This window comes from Scedosporium apiospermum (assembly GCF_000732125.1).
Source record: "Scedosporium apiospermum strain IHEM 14462 chromosome Unknown SEQ_SAPIO_0092, whole genome shotgun sequence".
NCBI lineage: Eukaryota > Fungi > Ascomycota > Sordariomycetes > Microascales > Microascaceae > Scedosporium > Scedosporium apiospermum.
Genome location: NW_015971793.1, coordinates 368,500 through 386,328, shown reverse-complemented (window position 1 = coordinate 386,328; position 17,829 = coordinate 368,500). Strand labels below are relative to the sequence as shown.

The window sequence follows — 17,829 nt, the reverse complement described above, 5'->3', positions numbered from 1 at the left end:
CGCTAGGGAAATTCCATTGCTGCAAAGTGGTTGCTGTGTTTAATGTTGTTGTTGTCGTTGTTTCTTGGCTGAACATTTCAGGTGTTTGGTGGTGCTTTGAATTTGGAAGGAGCGAGGGAGGCTTCAGAAAGTCTTCGAAATCGCACATCACCAACTTTCAGGGAAGGAGCGAAAGAGACAACTACTAGGGTCAACTAGCAACAAAGGAAGAAGAAAAAAAATAAACACTGCTGAAGTACGTGTACGCATCTTCCTTTCAGGTCATGAAATCTCCCAGATCCCACACTCTTCTCCCCTTCTCCCATTACACTGCAGTTGGATTGCCACCTTCAACATAACCACCAGCATTGAACATCAAATTCCTTTCATCAATCACTAATAAACTACTGTCCATCATTCATTTACTTGGTTTGTATTTCCCTACTTTGCCTCCTAGAAAAAGGAGTCAATTCTGCTGCTGCGATCCCTGGTCCCGGATCTCTACAGCTGTTAGCAGATCCACAACCCCTGCACGCATCCCAGATCGCGTAATAGTGCCTGGTCACACAGCTAACGATGATAATAGGTAAACATGGATGATTTGTATGATATTTACGAGGACGATGCGCCAGACGATGATTATTACGATATTGATGATGCAGATGATGCATATGGCAGCGGTGGAGACGATGTGGATGAGTATGATGCTGCTGAGCAAGATAATGCAGATTCCGATGATGAATTCCTGGCTGGAGAGGATGCCCCGGAATTCTTTTACTTTTCGAATAATCCTCCCTACTTTCATCTCGGCCCCTCGCCACAGACTCCCCCTCGGACGCCCCCTCGTGTGCCTCCTACCGTAGCATCTCAAGCCCAGGATGCTATCCAGAGCGGTAGCCCTACGCTCCCTTCCCCGGGATCTGCCATATCCGGAAGAAAGTCATTTATGGACATGGTTCTCGATGTGGCTACTTCGAACCTTGATAGCTTGGTTCACAAGAAGCTGTGGTATTCGATGCCGTCAAGCGTAGTCCTCAAGGTCTATCGGAAGGCAGAGAAGAAGAACAAGTAAGTTTTACAACTGCCCATCCATACAAATCGCCTAGTAGCTGCCCGTTTCTAACGTTCGGGCCTTCTAGGCTTTCCATGGACGCCTGGGGTCTTCTCTCTGGCATACTGTACGATACTCGGGACGAGGCGGAGGACGTTTTCCACCGAGAGTACCGTTTAGACTTGCCTCCTCGATATTTTGCTTCAACTGACACGACGAGTCTTGAGCGGTGCCTCGCCCCCGCTGTATCCTTGAGTTTCGATTTCATCACTCATCTCATCATCAAGGACACTTGCGGTCTTAGTGCACGAGAATTTCTCTGCATTTCGGATATGAAGAATCTCGGTCTCTTGAGAATCTCGGAGCCTCGTTCCGACCAAGAGTATGTTAACAACAGTCTAGGTTCGGTGGAACGACGCATCACAGACCGAGTCATACGCGCCTGGTCGGAGAAGGATGATCCCTTCCCAGTCTTGAGAATCTTGCAGTTCTACAGCTGCACCGAGATTACTCCCGAGAGCATGCGTTATTGGTCGCGCTTCCCCGCACTTGCCGTTGTCACAGTCCGGGGCCTCCGTAAGGTCTGGGATTGCATCGAGGAGGGATCCGTCGTGCATGGTTGGAAGATCCCCACAAATCCAGATGACCTGCAGGTGTTGGCTCTGAGGTACATATCCACTTGTCGAGATTTTGAGAGTGACACCATGAGAACGGAGTCGTACGCCGCTGCCTGGGCCATCGCGAGGACCAACGCATCAAAGCTCTCTCTCCTGTACGGATCGAATCCTGTGGCCAAATTGCAGACGCCTCTGCCCGTGCGTCGATGGAATGGCAGAATGCCAACCAACTCTACGAAGGAGACTGTCGCGATAAGTTCGATTTATTCTCCGTGGGGAATCCGCACGTATGCCGACAACCCGATGTGGTGGCTGTACGCTGCACTCGGCTACATTCTATTCAACGACGAAGACCTGAGGGCCAGGAACCCGGACATAGGAAGCCAGTACTTTGCCCAACGCACCTACCTCCTTCCTCCCGCCCCCGTCATGACGGTGACTCTGTGTCCCACCGGCGACCCACCTAAAATCGGCTCGCCCACGATGTTTCTCGACTATCAGCACGTCAGGGCGGCCCTCCACAGTGAGGCCCGTTTGGTCAGGTACAGATTCGTCCGGAAGGAGTTCTTTGATGACATTGCTACGCGTGAGCCCGGTTGGACTCCCGGCACGTACGAGGAGGACTACTTGAGGGATGACGATGATGCTTCGGGATCTAAGGGATCCGAGGGTTCCATGAGTTCCAAGAGTTCCAAGGGTGCTGGCTCGTCTGGTGGTTCGGGATCTCAGGCTAGGAACGAGGGGTCGATCCGGCGGGGTAGGAAGCGTAAGCTCGGTGATGTCCTCGCTTCCTTGTCTGGGATTTGATGGGTGGAAGAAGAAGGAGGAGCGTGTATGGCAAACGTGTTGAATGTTTGGGAGGGCAATCTTTTTCCTCTGCTTGAGGTTTTACGGCGCAGTATGAAGGGGAGTAATGAAGGGGAGTATGAAGGGGAGGGAGTATGAAGGGTGGTACGGAGGGTAGTATGAGGGGCAGCGTGAAGGGTGGTGTGGAGGGTGGTTGAGATGACGGTTATGATGTCGGGAGCGGGAGCAAGGTTGACCTTTTTAAGGGCAAGATGTACGATACGCATGTGTCTGGAGTTATGTGTTGTTTGCAGAAACAGGGCCGCTCACTGGAGCGAGGGTAACGAACCCGGAATGTACAATAGCACAGTATCATGAGCCAACGAGCAATGATGATGATGATTTCAAGCCATAGCCAAACCTGCGTGCATCGAGCCTCCAATCGTAGAACCACATCTTCAAATAGAGGCGCCAACCTCAAGTGGCACCTCTGGCCTGTTCCCAGGGCAATGGGGCTATTTCCTCCGATAGCATTCTCCGACGGTTTTCGGACGCCGGTCCCATTCAACAGAGCCAGGCGAATCAGGCAGACGAACACCTGTTTATCCTTGAAGATTCTTACCATTATATACTGGGTTACTATAAAACGGGCATGTCGCGCAAGTTATATTTCTCAAGCACCTCATGAGCGGAGAGATCCGCCATTCAGGAAGAGGGTAAGCAAGCGATAAAGTAATTCTCTTTAATCTCTCCTCCAGTTTCCCCTCTAGAAACAGCCATGGCAGAAAGAATGAAAGCCAGAGTGAATATGAAGGATTATTGATTAGGTTGAAGAGAGGGAAAGGAGGAAAGAGAGAGAGAAACGAAATGTTTCGGGGACGTTGCTATATGGGAGGAATTGGGGGAATTTTTTTCTCCAGTTATATCACGTGACTATTCGGATCGGGTCGGAGTAATGTTTCCACGATGGACGTAACTTGGCTCGGTTCGCTTTTTGATTCCTTGCATTCGGTTGGATTGACGCACGCATAATGAAGGGGTTGAATTGGTCGCATGAGACCCTTGGCTTGGCGGCACAGCAACCCACCAGTCCAAAGTCCAAAGCCCCCAATCCAGGCGACGAGATCTGGAAGCTACTTCGTAGATAGCTGGCTGGTTCCAGAGAAATCCTGCCCAAAGTGGAGACCCTTTCTCTGACTCATTTGCTTTTTCATTCCGCCTCTGCGCGAAAGAGATTTTAATGCAGAATTTCCTGAATTACATTATTATACTACAGTTGTGGTGCCACTGACATTCGGCGATTGCATCGACATCAATGGCTATTACGACGGACGACTGGGCAGGGGCGAACAGACCTGGGCGGCGTTGATGGCGGGGGCGGGGTTGGTTTTTTTGTTTACTTGCGTACTTGCGTCACACGACGAGATGTAAACGGTAGATCTTAGCCAGGGGGTCATTGGTGGTGTACGCCACTCAGGTCAGGTAAGAACTAAACTAAGTAGCTTACGAAAGCTGAGTGTGCGTAGCGTATAGTTTAGTTTAGTTCGCCGGGACGCTGGAGGGTTTGGTCATGCTCTCTTGTTGCTCCAACTCAAACAGGGAGAGGGGTGAGTTTGAACAAAGGGGGAGGGAGGGGCTGGTTTCCCACTTGCTTGGTCGGGAAGGAATTGCACGCGACAGTGGGATGTGGTGGGTCTTGGGTTGTCTTGCAGGAGAGCAAGTGGCTTGGGTGCGATGGGCGTATGTAGGCATGTATGTAGGTATGTATGTAGGTATGCAAGAGGCCACGGCCTCGGTCAATGTTTAGATGGTTGATGTCGTGTCGTAGTTGAGAGAGAGCACTCGAGGTGATGATGGTTGGTATCGGGTGAAGGCGGTTGGGCTGGGTTGCACATTGTGGCCATCTCCATCTTGGATGTTTTTATGCGATCATTGGGCTTGGTCGCATTGGAAAGGGGACTCTGGAGTTGACGTGGGCTCGATGAATGGATGGGCTGGCCGGCCGGCTTGAGGCGAGTCGTTTTCGGGTTCTGTTGGGGGCTAGTCTTGTGGTTTCCTGTCTTCCTGTTCGAGTTCAGCCTTCAATTCGAGGGGTCGGTCTGTTGATGCAAGCTGGCGGAATTCACAAGTCGGGCCGGGCTGAATGGTTGTCCTCGCTTACTTTCTCTCTTGTTCTGCTTGCATTCCAGGCGTTCAATGTTCCCCTCTACTGCTTGCCAGGCCGACTCTGTAGATGGTTTTCAACTTGACTGGGATTCCCCATTCAGAAGAAAGCAGACCATGATCCAAGGTCGAGTTGGGTACCGATTGATGTGATGTCATTGTCCAAAGCTCGGGACAGATCGAAAGATTCAAAGTAGTACGCAGTGCGACTAGTTTAGAAGAGAAGTGGCGGCTGGAGAAAGATCCAAGGGTTCAAGGGCTCCATTATTCCTCATCTTTCGATGTTTGGATCGATGGAATGTTGGAATCACTTGGAGATTCCATGACCGCCTTTTCCAAGAGTCACTTGATTCTACTATTTTTCTTCAATTCTCTTCCACCCCGCTTATTTTTAGTATTTTAGCTACAAGTGCAAGTATCCGTAGAAGAGGCAGAAAAATCACAAGGAACATTGCACATTGAACCGCCTCATTCGACCAACTCGTGTCAATTTGATCCTATTCAGTCAATAATAAGTCTCTTAGGCTGCAGGGCATAAATAGGAACCGAGCCGCCAGTGTCGCCTTTCGCTTTGAGTCTCGCCCTCGCCCTCTTACAGAACACAACCACCCCGCATTGATTTCATCAATCACCCCGCATTCCCGCATTCACGCTTTCATTCCATCCTCCCACAGTTGAAGTCGCCATTCAGTCAGCTTCACTCTCCCACTCTCAAACACCACTTGTACCCGTCCCTTTTACTTCCCCCCTCTCTCCTCTATTATTTCCATCTCCCGTGCCCTCTTACTTCCTTTACAAAATCTTCTCTGTGATATATCTATTCTATTCTCCTTCGCGTCTTAGCTCCCTCTCTCTCTCCTCTTCTCTTGTACAACCTTCCGCATCTCAGATACCCAAAATGGCTAGAGCTGGTGCTCCCCCCGGATCCAACTCCCGTGGTCGCGGAGGCAAGTTTCGGAAGTTTACTCGCGGTGGTAAGTCTTCTCCAGCTCTGCATTTCGTTTCAATGGACCTGGTATCTTCTTCTCAAGGCTTTGAGCCTGTCGAAATCTCTCCGCTCTACCCAGCCCTCCCTTGTCATCGAATCCGCTAACACGTCCTCTCCCCACAGGCGGCAAGCACTACTCCCGAGACCTCCGACCCCAGGACGAAAACGGCAATGAGATAAGCATGTGGTCCGAAGACGCCCAGAAGCACATCGCCGGCCTCTCCTCCAACAGCGAAGAAGAGTCCGACGAGTCCGGCTCCGAGGACGAGCGCTCCGGCCAAGCCCTCAGCCGCGAGGACCGCAAGAAGGAAAAGAAGGCCCGTAAGGAGGCCGCCATAGCCCGCAAGAACGCCCAGTCCGTGCAGGTCGGCGACCTGCCCCCCTCCGACGACGATGACGACGACAGCGAGGACGGCGATATGCCCGCCAACCCCAACCATTCCAAGGCCGCGAGGAACCAGACCAAGATCGTCGACAACGTGGCCGACGACGTGAGCAAGCTGGCCTTGTCACCGAATCGGAAGGAGAGGGAGTCAGCTGATGCTCAGGCCGCCAAGGAGAGGTATCGTGCTTTGCATGAGCAGGGGAAGACGGATGAGGCCAAGGCCGATTTGGCTCGTTTGAAGCTTATTCGCGAGCAGCGAGAGGCCGAGGCCGCCCGGAGAAAGGTGTGTTCAGAGACATATCCCGCTTTCATTTATTTTCAGCCCATTTTTGTGTGAATGATTGCTAACCCTGCTTCCCCACCTTTTCAGGCTGAGAAGGAGGAGAAAGACGCCCAGGAGGCGGCTAGGAAAGCGGATCTGGAGGCCAAGCTCGCTGCCATCGAGTCAAAGAAGGCTGGCAAGAAGTTGAAATAAGCAAGGTCTTTTTTTTGATCCGGGCGGGCTCAGGGGTCAGGAGGATGGAACCAACAAACCATCCCAAAGCGGGGGATTAAAGTGCCCTTCATTCTTATGACGTGCATGAATTTTGGCGATACTTGCATTAGGGCCGACGATGGGGCTTGGATGGGCTATGATAACGGCATTTGCATATTCACCGCCTCGACAGCGTCTCTTTCTTTCGACAGCAACTGGTCGAAGCAGATCCAATAAATTAAAAGATAAAAATAAAATAAAAATAAAAATACATTCAGAGGCATATGATATGATAACCATGACCGTAAAACTATCCGTTTCTCTATGATAACTTTTGATACCTGTAAAATCCTATTCCCCCATCCTTTTTTGGTGTCCATATCTCTGGATCTCGCACTTTGGCTTCGCGTATTAGTCGTCGTCCATTTATATGTCAGTCAAGCAAAGAAGCACAGCGGCTTTCACGCAAATGGTTGAACCAACCCGTGTTGTTTTACATTCCAACAATACCATCGGCCCCCACACTCTCCTTCCAAAGTTCATCAAAATCAACGTTCTCCTTAGCAAACATCTCCCTAATCTTCGCCGCCACCTCGACCTGCTTATCGGGCCCAAATCCGCCCGGCCGCGTGCTCTCAAACTGCACGATCTCGATCCACCGGAAGAACAGCTGCTCCTTATCGAGAGCCACCAGGGCGTCCCTAAAAGCGAAAACCTGCCTCCTGCGCTCCTCGGCGACGGCGTTCTCGCCGCCCAACATGTCGAGGGATAGCCAGCCGTGCGTCTTGTCGTGAAAGAGGACGACGCAGCGGAAGGCATCGAGGGGGAGGTCTTTCTTATCGACTAATTGGGTGGCTTTTACCATGAGGGCCCAGTCGAGGTCCCATTGGCCGTTCATGGTGAGATAGCCCGTCTTCTCTCGGATGAGCGAGGGCGCCGTGGCGGCGCGCAACACGCCCAGGAACGTCGACTTCATCTCGGGTCTGTGAACCAGGGCGTCAAGATCGCGATCCCACTCCCGGCTTCTCCGGATATATATCTCCTCCTCGCGGAAGCCCACAGATGCGCGCCACCTCACTGGATTCCCATGCGTGCGACCGGCGCAAAACTCCACGGGCCACGGCCACACAAAGATGAAGAGCACGAGATCAAGCAGCATCGACGCCGCGCGGGCGAACAGCTCCCAGCCGATCTCCCCCCACGTGTGGATCGCCGGATCGAATGTCGTCTCGTTGACGTGGCCGAGGGCCGATTGCCCTAGCTTGTAGTAGTAGGGGACGATGTGCTGGGCGCGCCAGAGGAAGAGGGCGCTGACGGCGAGGTTCATGGCGACGGGGACGAGGAAGACTTTGCGCTTGAGCTCTTTGGGCTTCTTGTCGGTGTGGGCTACGTAGACGTGGGAGGTGTCGAGGTGTTTGGTGAAGTGGGTTTGGAGGGCTTCGGGGGCGGGTTTGAACGGTTTCGGGGGAGGGTCGGTGGTGGACTTTTTGGAGGAGGAGAGGCGGATTTTGTCGGATTTTCTTTTTGAGCTGGCCATTTTGAGCTAGGGAGGGAGGGCGGACTGGCGCGATGAGCGATTGTTGATGAGATGAAAGGTGTTATAAAAGAAGAGGGTGTGGACCTTTCATCAAGGGCCAGGTTTTTCTGGCTTGTGCATGCGAGCTCTGGACGCTTGGGCCAACAGGGAGAGTCGGAATATTCCTTGATTCATGACATCATCCAGGTTGGTCGAAGTCGACACAGATATCTTGCCATGCTTGCCAATTGCTACTTTACAGTTGTTTTATGGACAAAATCTATAGATAATCCAGAATTCCTAGAAATTCCCGGTCTCCGAGAAAAAAATGATAAGGAAACAAAGGAACGCAGAATTGTCCTGAGGTTGGCTTGACTGGGTGGTTGTGCCTTTGTTTGTACCTGGCAATTTTGCCGAGTATTATCCAGCTGCCATTGGTCCAACATAAGTCAACTTTTTTCTCGACGTCGGACGACAATTGAGAGGCGATAATACAAACGGCATCGCCCGGTCGCAAATGGAACCATGATTTCAAGAGGAATATGGAGGGTAGGACGTCCATGGATTTTTCGCTCCTCAACTTTTGTTTACGGAACTGACATTTTTGGAAATTAGAAGAGACGGAACCTCTACATATGCTCCCTCTGTAACCGCTTGCCCGCCACCCGAACACCTGCCGCATTCGCCCACGCTCTACGATGGACGAGTTCCGATTCTTCCTCCTCTGACAATAAGGGAGGTCCAGCGGTGCCTAAGTCTACTGGCTGGGGTTCATCTTCTACTTTCGTTCCTCGGACACCCAAGAAGACGACCGAATCCCATGACCTCTCGCCGGATGAACTGGCGGCGCGTCGCGCTCTGCAGCCCAGTTCTGCTTCCAACGGACAAGGACCTAGGTCCAATTCGCAACAACCCCGGAGATCGAACCAATATTATACCCCCAGGGCCGATTCGAAAAGCTCTACGTCGCACAAGCCTAACTGGGATGGGCCAGCAAGTTTGAGATCTGGGAATGGAAACAACGCCGCGGGACAGAACCGCGGTGGGGGCAACCGTCCTCAGAGGCGGAATGATAGGGGTCGGTCGTCATGGGGGGGTCAGGAAGGGGCTAGAATGGCGTCGCCGAATGTGACCGGTGCGGACGATTTTTGGAGTCTTTTTGGCCCGAAGGGTTCTGGTGATAAGAAGGGTGGTGCGGGAGTGAGTGCGGAGGACGATTTGCCTACCTGGAGTGGGCTGCCTAGGCGCCCCTGGAACAATAACGGCTACAGCAGGAACAATAATAATAACGACAATTCAGCGGATGTGAGCCAAATTAGCCAGGGAGCTTGGGGCCGCCTCTCTCAAGCTGGAGGTGGTGGCACTGCTAAAGGCCAGCAGCGGTCCAATACTTCTCAGAAGGGAGGGACGCGACGAAACCAAGAGTCCCAGGCTCCCTTCCGGCGTGCTAATCAGCAATCGGAGTCCTCCAACACTTGGTCAACGAACTTCGGCCAGGCGGCGGATTCTAGGAGGACAAGTGGACGGAACTGGACCGAGTCATCGCCGTCGAAGAATGCTTGGTCCTCGGGATCCAACCAATTCCGAAGGAGCCAGCCCGAGAATGAGGTACCTAGTCCTGTCGAGATGACCCCTCCCGAGCCAAGCAGATCCACCGATTCAGACTGGGGTTCGAGGCAAGCTCACTCCCTCGAAGCGGATCGACATTCGCCAAGGCCTAAGAAGTCAAGGGGGGCTAGGTGGTCAAACAGACGCGACCAGGACGATGAAGATGGGTATGATGAGGACGCTGAGATCCTTGCCGAAGAGAGGCGACGTCTGAAGGCGGAAGAAAAGGCCGCCCGAAAGGCTAGGAGGGCGGAGAAAGAGGTGGAGACCAAGGCGCAGATATTCCTGCCCGAGTATATTGGCGTCACTGACCTTGCTAATGCTCTCAAGGTCAGAGTTGGCGACTTCCTCAAGGCACTCGAGCAGCTCGGCTTCGAAGAGGTCACCGAGGATTCGATCTTCACTGGCGAGACGGCCGGCCTCGTTGCCCAGGAGTTCGGTTTCGACGTTAGCATTGACGATGGCGCGAGCCGGGATATCAAGCCCCAGCCGCCACCGGAGGACTGGGACAGCGTGCCTTCACGACCTCCCGTGGTTGCCATCATGGGCCACGTCGATCACGGCAAGACGACCCTCTTGGATTGGCTCCGGAAATCATCGATTGCTGCCCAGGAACACGGTGGAATCACCCAGCACATTGGCGCCTTCGTGGTTAACCTGTCTTCTGGTAAATCCATCACCTTCCTCGATACTCCCGGCCATGCGGCCTTCCTTAGCATGCGGCAGCGCGGTGCCGAGGTGACAGACATCGTCATTCTCGTTGTCGCTGCTGACGACAGCGTCAAGCCCCAAACCCTCGAGGCGTTGAAGCACGCTCGCGATGCCAAGGTGCCCATCATCGTGGCCATCACCAAGGTCGACAAGGAGGATGCGCGGATTGCCCAGGTCAAATCCGATTTGAGTAAGCACGGCGTGGAGCTGGAGGAGTACGGCGGTGACGTGCAAGCCGTCTGTGCCAGCGGAAAGACTGGCCAGGGCATGAGCGATTTGGAAGAGAATATCCTCACACTATCGGAAATTCTTGATGTGCGGGGTGATCCTGACAGTTTGGCCGAGGGCTGGGTTCTCGAGGCGAGTGTAAAGCCTGTCGGAAAGGCGGCCACCGTTCTCATTAAGCGTGGAACGCTACGCGTGGGAGATTACCTCGTTTGCGGCACGGCGTGGGCCAAGGTTCGAGTGCTCCGAAACGAAGCTGGGCAGGAGCTCCAAGAGGCCCCCCCTGGCACGCCTGTCGAGGTCCTCGGATGGAGGGACGAGCTTCCTAATGCCGGAGACCAAGCGCTTCAGCCACCGGATGAGGCGCGGGCGAGGGCGGCTATCGACTACAGGAGGGAGATGAAGGAGCGGCAAAAGACTTTGGATCACATCGCAGAGACAGAACACCTACGCCGACAGGCCGAAGCCAAGGCCGAAATCGAAGCCGCAGTCGCTGAGGGCGAAGGGGGATCACAGGAAGCTGCTGAATTGGAGCCCAGCATGACCACCGTCAACTTCATCGTCCGCGGCGACGTCGTCGGGTCCGTCGAAGCTGTTTGCGCCACCATCCAAGAAATCGGCAACAACGAAGTGCGACCCAAGATCCTCCGTTCCGCCGCGGGCCCCATCATCGAGTCCGACGTCGAGTACGCCAGCATGTCGCGCAGCGTCATCGTCAACTTCAACAACCCGATCCCGGGCCACATCAAGCACCAGGCCGAGGAGGCGGGCGTCAAGATCATCGACCGGAGCGTCATCTACCACTTGGCGGATGACATCAAGGCTGAGCTGTCGGCGCAGCTGCCCGATAGCGTGTCGCAGAGGGTGCTGGGCGAGGCGGAGATTCTGCAGGTGTTCCCTATTAATGTCAAGGGGCGAGTGTATAAGAACATTGCCGGCTGTAGGATTAGGAATGGGGCTCTGAGGAAGGTGGATACGGTGAGGATCTTCCGGAAGGGAAAGAAGATATTTGACGGTAAGATTTTTTTTTCCAGTCTTTTTCTTTTCTAGTTGTTTTAGATGGCACTAACTCAGATATAGGCAAACTCGAATCTTTGAAGCACGGCAAGAAGGACGTTTCCGAGATGAAGAAGGGATCCGAGTGCGGTCTGGGCTGTATCGACTTCCAGGACCTCATGGTCGGCGACCAGATCCAGGCGTACGAGGAGGTCCGCGAGAAGCGAACGTTGTAGAATTACTTGTATTATCATAATCTCCTCTGTTATGTAACAACGCAAAAAAAAAAAAGGGAAAGATGTAAGCGAAACTGGGTTTGGTTTGGTGGTTGGATTTCAGTCAAACGTCATGTATATATAGATACTTCCATCTATAGACGATAGAACGGTGTAGAATGAATCAATAGTTCGAGGCAAGTCACGGCATGTTTTTCGCGTGAGCGATGGAGTCTCTATTGGTATTCCCCCCCCCCTTTCTGGTTCTTATCTATTGAAAAATAGTACAGCCGGCCGGGCTGGGTAGCTCTTGTCTGTTTTCAAATGTACTTCCGCGTCCCAGCAGCATTGAGCGTTATCGTCTTGCTTGAAGCCGCACGATCTCTCTCCTTCTTTAGTCTCTGGAGCCCCAACTTGTCAGTGTTGGGAGTAGCTTCGATAAGCTGGTCGAACTCATCATCATCCCCATCATCAACCTCGGAACCGGAGGCGGATTCGGCTTCTTCCGACGCGGGGCGTTGTTCTTGTGGTCGAGGTATCGTGGCTGGCTTCTTCTTGTCCCCCCCCGTGTCGGCGAACGCTTTTGAGGCGAGGACTTTGCGTCTTATTTCCGCCATGGCGGCGGCGTCGTCTTCTGAGTCGTCGGATAGTTCGTATCTGTCCTTCTCTTCTTCATCTTCGCCGTCCGGCTCGTTCTTGGAGACGGGCTCTGGCTTCTTTCCAAGGTATATGCCGTCTATCTCGTCGTCGTTTTCTCCCGCCGCACCATCCTCATCATCTCCATCTTCGTCTTCATCCTCGTCCGAATCCGGCAAGATTCTTCTCCTATTCACGTTTCCGCTCTCCCATATATCCTTTCCGTCTTCCTCCCTATTGTCACTATACTCCTTCTCCAACTTCTCCATCCACTCCTCCTGCGTCCTCTTCACACCCTCCTCATCCGCACACCCCGCATACCGATTCAACAGCGCCTCATTAATCTCAAGAAACGCCTCCCCATACGCAAAAGGCTCCATAATCTGCCTCGACCACTCCTCCTTCCCACAAATCCACATAGCAGCCGCCAACGCCTCGGCGCAATTCAACCTCCACGGCTTCCCGTAATTCACCGTATTCGCCGCCACGAGGTACGGCAAGAGTCTCTCGCACTTGCCCCCTACTTTACTCCATTGGACCTCTTGCACGCGCGCCCACGAGCACTCGACGACGGCGACGCCGAACTGCACGAGGAGCTCGGCGTCGGCGGGGGACAGGGTCTTTTTGCCGTTCGGGGTGATGATTACTCCCGGGTAGCGCTGGCCCACGTGCAGGTCGCGCATGAGGCCGAGCTTGAGGAGGCGTTTGCCGGAGCAGCGCTTGGGGTCGCAGTGGCCTAGGTCCCAGCAGGCGGCTTTAAATTCGGGGGTGGAGGAGGAGGAGGAGGAGGCATTGGGGCGGGGTCGGGGGGGACCGTAGTGGGGTTTTTTGCCTTTGGTGAATTTGTCCTTTTTGTGGCGGACCATTTTGGAGGTGGGTGGGAATTTTCCGGGGGGATGAGAGTGAAGGCGGGTGAAAGCAGGCGGGCCCGGGTTGAATCGAGAGTATATGTGTATCGAATGTGAATGTGGGATGAGCATGAACCCGATCCTAGCTTGTAATGTTCCTCTCAGAAAATCTGGATGGAACAAGAAGAGCTCGACTTTGACCCCACCACGACCCAGGAAAGTGACATCAATTGAGGTACCTTTGTACCCAGCCTGAGTGTGTAATTAAGAGGTACCAACGGTGGCGGAAAGGAAATATGTTCTTCCGAGACTCTTGTCGTTAGGGGCGAAGTCACTATTTGACCAGGGGCCTCCGTAATTATCGTCTGGGCATCCTGAATCGTCGTCTGAGTCGATGCTCTAATTTCCAACGCACACGCAATGTGTTCTTTGCACCTGCTAGGCAGTCACATTTGCCCAGAACTCTCTCACAGCTCTCTCTAGTTCTAGAGTGTAGTTCCTAATAAGCCCCCCGAGAACCGTCCCCGTACTATGGCGCTTTTGTTGGCCCCCACAAGCCAGAAACTCCCTTAGCAACTCCCGTCATCAATAGCTGCAGGATACCAACTGCACTGAACCCCCCACCCCGCCTCCCCCGAGCATCAATACCAACGTTCCCTCCCCACCACCACCACCACCCCCTGGCTTTCTCGAACGACTTCCTCCGACAGCCAGCCTGGTCCATTCTCCCTCCACCCAAAACCTGCACCGGAGGAATAAAGGGAAACAAGAAGAAATAGAAAAAGACTGACCACGATGGAAGCGGCTTCGGCAAGAGCGGCAGCTCGCGATCGGTGGAACGACTTCGGCAGGTCCACGCCGTCGCAGCTCCAGCGCTTCATCCAATCCGCCTGCAGCCCCGAGAACTTCGAACCTAACCTAGCCCTATGCCTCGAGATCGCCGACCTCGTCAACTCCAAGAAGGGGACGGCTCCGCGCGAAGCCGCCAATACCATCGTCAGCTACATAAATCACCGGAACCCCAACGTCGCGCTCCTGGCCCTGCACCTGCTCGACATTTGCGTCAAGAACTGCGGGTACCCGTTCCACCTGCAGATCAGCACCAAGGAGTTCCTCAATGAGCTCGTGAGGAGGTTCCCCGAGAGGCCGCCGATACGGCCGACGAGGGTGCAGATGAAGATTTTGGAGGCGATTGAGGAGTGGAGAGGGACGATATGCGAGACGAGCAAGTATAAGGAGGATTTTGGGTTTATTCGCGATATGCATAGGTTGTTGAGCTACAAGGGGTATACGTTCCCTGAGGTCCGCCGTGAGGATGCCGCTGTGTTAAACCCGAGCGATGTGAGTTTTTTTTTTTTTTTTTTTTTGCGATTCTGGGGGGGTTAATGTAACCTTTTGCGATGGGATGAATTAGACGTGCTGACAAGGAGTCTAGAACCTCAAATCCGCCGAGGAAATGGAGGAGGAAGAGCGCGAGGCACAATCAGCGAAGCTCCAAGAGCTTATCCGCCGTGGAACGCCACACGACCTACAAGAAGCCAACCGTCTTATGAAGATTATGGCCGGATACGACACGCGATCGAAGACGGACTACCGAGCGAAGGCCGCGGAAGAAGTCGCGAAGATCCAGGCCAAGGCGCGGCTTCTCGAGGAAAGGTTAGAAGCCTTTAAGCCAGGCGACACCATGAAGGAAGGGGATGTGTTTGAAGAGCTCGCTTCGGCGCTTTCGAGCGCACAGCCCAAAATTCAGAAGATGTGCGAGGAAGAATCCGAAGATCACGAGGCCGTGGCAAAGCTTTTGGAGATCAACGACAGCATACACCGGACGGTTGAGAGGTACAAGTTGATGAAGAAGGGCGATCTGGATGGTGCTGCCAAGGTTGCGAGCGGAGCGCCGATATCGACGGCTGCCTCGTCATCGAAATCTGCGGCGGCCGAGCTTTCACTTATTGATTTTGATGCGGATACACCCACGACGAGTGCGGCTCCAGCTGCACCGGTTGCGTCGACACCTGGTGGTCTAGAGGATGATCTCCTCGGTCTCAATATTGGTGAGCCTGTGCCAACAAGTTTTGGTCAACCGGGAAGCATAGCGCTGGGCTTTGGTGCAAACACTGGTGAGTCATTGCATATCCCTCTTCCGATCATCCAGTTGCAAAGCTCCTAGTTGAAATTCTAACTTTGGATAGGCATCCCTGGTCCCGCATTGCTCTCATCTGTAACGCAGAGCAACAGCGCAGGGGCACCGCCCTCGCCATTTTCATCCTTCATCTCTCCCTCGGCGTCTACCTCAGCTACGCCCCAACCCCCAGCACAACTAGCTTTCAGCCCTCCCCAGCCTGCCGCCGACCCCTTCGCTAGCTTAATTGGCGTAACGTCACCTGCCCCTACCTCTACAACGCCTGCTGCTCCCGCAGCGACTGCCAGTAATAACGACGATGACGAGTGGGCGTTTTCCTCGGCGTTGCCTCCTGAGCCAAAGGAGTACAATGCACTAGTGAGCGATGCGGCTGTAAAGATAGAGATGAAGGCTGCGAGGAATCCGTTCGACCAGAATTCTCTCCGGGTCATCTTCTTGTTTTCTAACAACTCTTATGAGCCGATTACCGAGCTGCACTTCCAGCTGGCCGCACCAAAGGTGGGTTATTTTTTTTTTTTTCCATTCTTTTCTCTTTTACTTTCTCTTTTTACAGTTGTTACGTCAGGTGCCATGATCACTGCTAACATAGATCCAGGTTTATGAGCTCAAATTACAGCCGCAGACGGGAAGAGCACTGGAACCTAGGCAGATCGGTGGCATACATCAGATTGTCATCGTCCATCACCTTGGTGCCAACGACAAGAAGGTCGAGTCGGTGAAGCTGCGGTGGCGAGTAGCCTACAAAGCGAATGGAATCCAGAAGAAAGATATGGGAGAGATCCCAGAGTTTACCGTTCCCTAGGCGGAGCATCCGTGTCCGTGTTTGTGGTGTGGTGGATTCTAGGCATCCTTCAAAAGCTCGCTGGGAGTGAAAAGGGGAGGGAGGGGGTGTTCAGTTAAGCGGGTGGCAGGGGTTAGTGGTTTATGAGGCTGCGGAAGGAGGCAAAAGCGTTGTTATAGATTTCGTAAAAGTAGTTGTTACGATGAGATGAATGAAGCCAAGCCTTCTCTTCGCTGGCCATTTTGATGTTCAGATATTGATTCTTGATGAATGTGGAGTTGGTACATGGAGTGAGCTTGGTGTTGCGATGACTAAGTGTATGAGAGCTCCATGTCCCGAAGCTCGAAATTGAATATCCCACAACAGCTTCGCCTCTAAGCGTTGTTCCTTTTCCAAACCTCGCCTCTCTCCCCAAATTTGACCCAATTCGCCCGCATTTCTTTACCAAATTACTGCGCAAAATCTTTCCGCGAATTATATTCGATCTCTAGCTGTTCCGAAGTAATATTTTCCACATTCCGCTCCCTTCCGCGATGCCTTCAGACGACGAAAGACGCGACACCAACCGCAGCCGGCACAGAGACGACGAACCCGAATCCAGAAGAGACCGGAAAGATGACAGATACAGAGACAAGGAAGGGCGCACGAGGGAACGAAGCTCTGAACTGCACACCACGGCGTTAGTAGAGCGGCGCAGGTCCCGCGAAAGTCGGAGATCCAAATCTGCGGAACGGAAGCGGTCGCGATCGCGGTCTCCTGGGGCGTCGTCGTCACGGAGGAGGCGGTCGCGAGATAGAGATGGGGATCGACACAGGGATTCCGATAGGAAGAGGCGGCGATCTCCCGAGGGAGAGGGTCATCGAAGGAGGCGCGACGAGAGGGAGGATGAGGAGGGATCGGGGCGAAAGGGGAGTCCCCTGAGGAGAGGCGGGCCGTTGCCTTCCCAGGGAGATTCGTTTGCGCTCACATTACCCGACGCGCCAAAAGAAAAAGAGAAACCCAACTACAAGCCCACGGGGATCCTGGCAGCGGCCTCGAACCAGGTCACGCAGGCCGACGGGACGGTCATCACGTTAAAATACCACGAGCCACCCGAAGCAAGGAAACCCTCGTCGCGGGAAGATTGGAAGCTATTCGTTTTCAAGGGCAAGGACGTTGTCGACCAGGTCGATTTGAATCTGAGGAGTTGCTGGCTGATCGGGCGGGAGGCGGCGGTGGTGGATTTCCGGGCGGATCATCCCAGCGTGAGCAAGCAGCATTGCGTGATACAGTTTAGGTACGTGGAGAAGATGGACGAGTTTGGGGATAGGAAGGGGAGGGTGAAGCCGTATCTTATTGATCTGGAGAGCGCGAATGGGACGGTTTTGAATGGGGAGAGGGTGGAGGATCGGAGGTATTTGGAGCTGAGGAGTAAGGATGTTATTCGGTTGGGAGATAGCACGAGGGAGTATGTGGTGATGGTTGATAAGAGGTGACGAACACTCGGGGCTTTTGGTATGGGGAGAGATGATGCAGTAGAAATGAATGCATTCTCCTTTTCCTTCCTTGGTTGAAAAGGATATCAATGCTAAGCCTGAACACCCCTAACTCTGTGGTATCCCGAAAAACTATAACAAAACAAACCCAACATTGAAACCGATTATACCTGCCTCCCTTGGTATTTTCTTTTTGCTAGAACGCCATGCCACCCAACTAAATCGTACCTTAAA

General features: G+C 53.4%; 4 protein-coding genes and 3 pseudogenes across 4 annotated transcripts; 5 read left to right on the top strand and 2 right to left on the bottom strand.

Moving 5' to 3' along the window:
* Positions 1–571: 571 nt before the first annotated feature.
* On the top strand, positions 572–2,454 carry SAPIO_CDS4495 (uncharacterized protein; the record flags this gene model as incomplete). The annotated part of the gene is made up of 2 exons (XM_016787024.1): positions 572–1,047; positions 1,119–2,454. The coding sequence occupies 2 exons, from the start codon at positions 572–574 to the stop codon at positions 2,452–2,454; spliced, it is 1,812 nt and encodes a 603-aa protein (XP_016643369.1).
* Positions 2,455–5,494: 3,040 nt separating this feature from the next.
* SAPIO_CDS4494 (uncharacterized protein) lies at positions 5,495–6,444 on the top strand (the record flags this gene model as incomplete). The annotated part of the gene is made up of 3 exons (XM_016787023.1): positions 5,495–5,570; positions 5,708–6,252; positions 6,340–6,444. The coding sequence occupies 3 exons, from the start codon at positions 5,495–5,497 to the stop codon at positions 6,442–6,444; spliced, it is 726 nt and encodes a 241-aa protein (XP_016643368.1).
* Positions 6,445–6,937: 493 nt separating this feature from the next.
* Positions 6,938–7,981, bottom strand: SAPIO_CDS4493 (annotated as a pseudogene; the record flags this gene model as incomplete).
* A 504-nt stretch (positions 7,982–8,485) lies between these two features.
* SAPIO_CDS4492 (Uncharacterized protein) lies at positions 8,486–11,736 on the top strand (the record flags this gene model as incomplete). The annotated part of the gene is made up of 3 exons (XM_016787022.1): positions 8,486–8,509; positions 8,576–11,519; positions 11,585–11,736. 3 exons carry the CDS (start codon positions 8,486–8,488, stop codon positions 11,734–11,736), a joined length of 3,120 nt encoding a protein of 1,039 aa, XP_016643367.1.
* A 299-nt stretch (positions 11,737–12,035) lies between these two features.
* SAPIO_CDS4491 lies at positions 12,036–13,217 on the bottom strand (annotated as a pseudogene; the record flags this gene model as incomplete).
* A 777-nt stretch (positions 13,218–13,994) lies between these two features.
* On the top strand, positions 13,995–16,141 carry SAPIO_CDS4490 (uncharacterized protein; the record flags this gene model as incomplete). Its single annotated transcript, XM_016787021.1, has 4 exons — positions 13,995–14,540; positions 14,635–15,316; positions 15,389–15,837; positions 15,935–16,141. The coding sequence occupies 4 exons, from the start codon at positions 13,995–13,997 to the stop codon at positions 16,139–16,141; spliced, it is 1,884 nt and encodes a 627-aa protein (XP_016643366.1).
* A 512-nt stretch (positions 16,142–16,653) lies between these two features.
* On the top strand, positions 16,654–17,595 carry SAPIO_CDS4489 (annotated as a pseudogene; the record flags this gene model as incomplete).
* Positions 17,596–17,829: the final 234 nt, after the last annotated feature.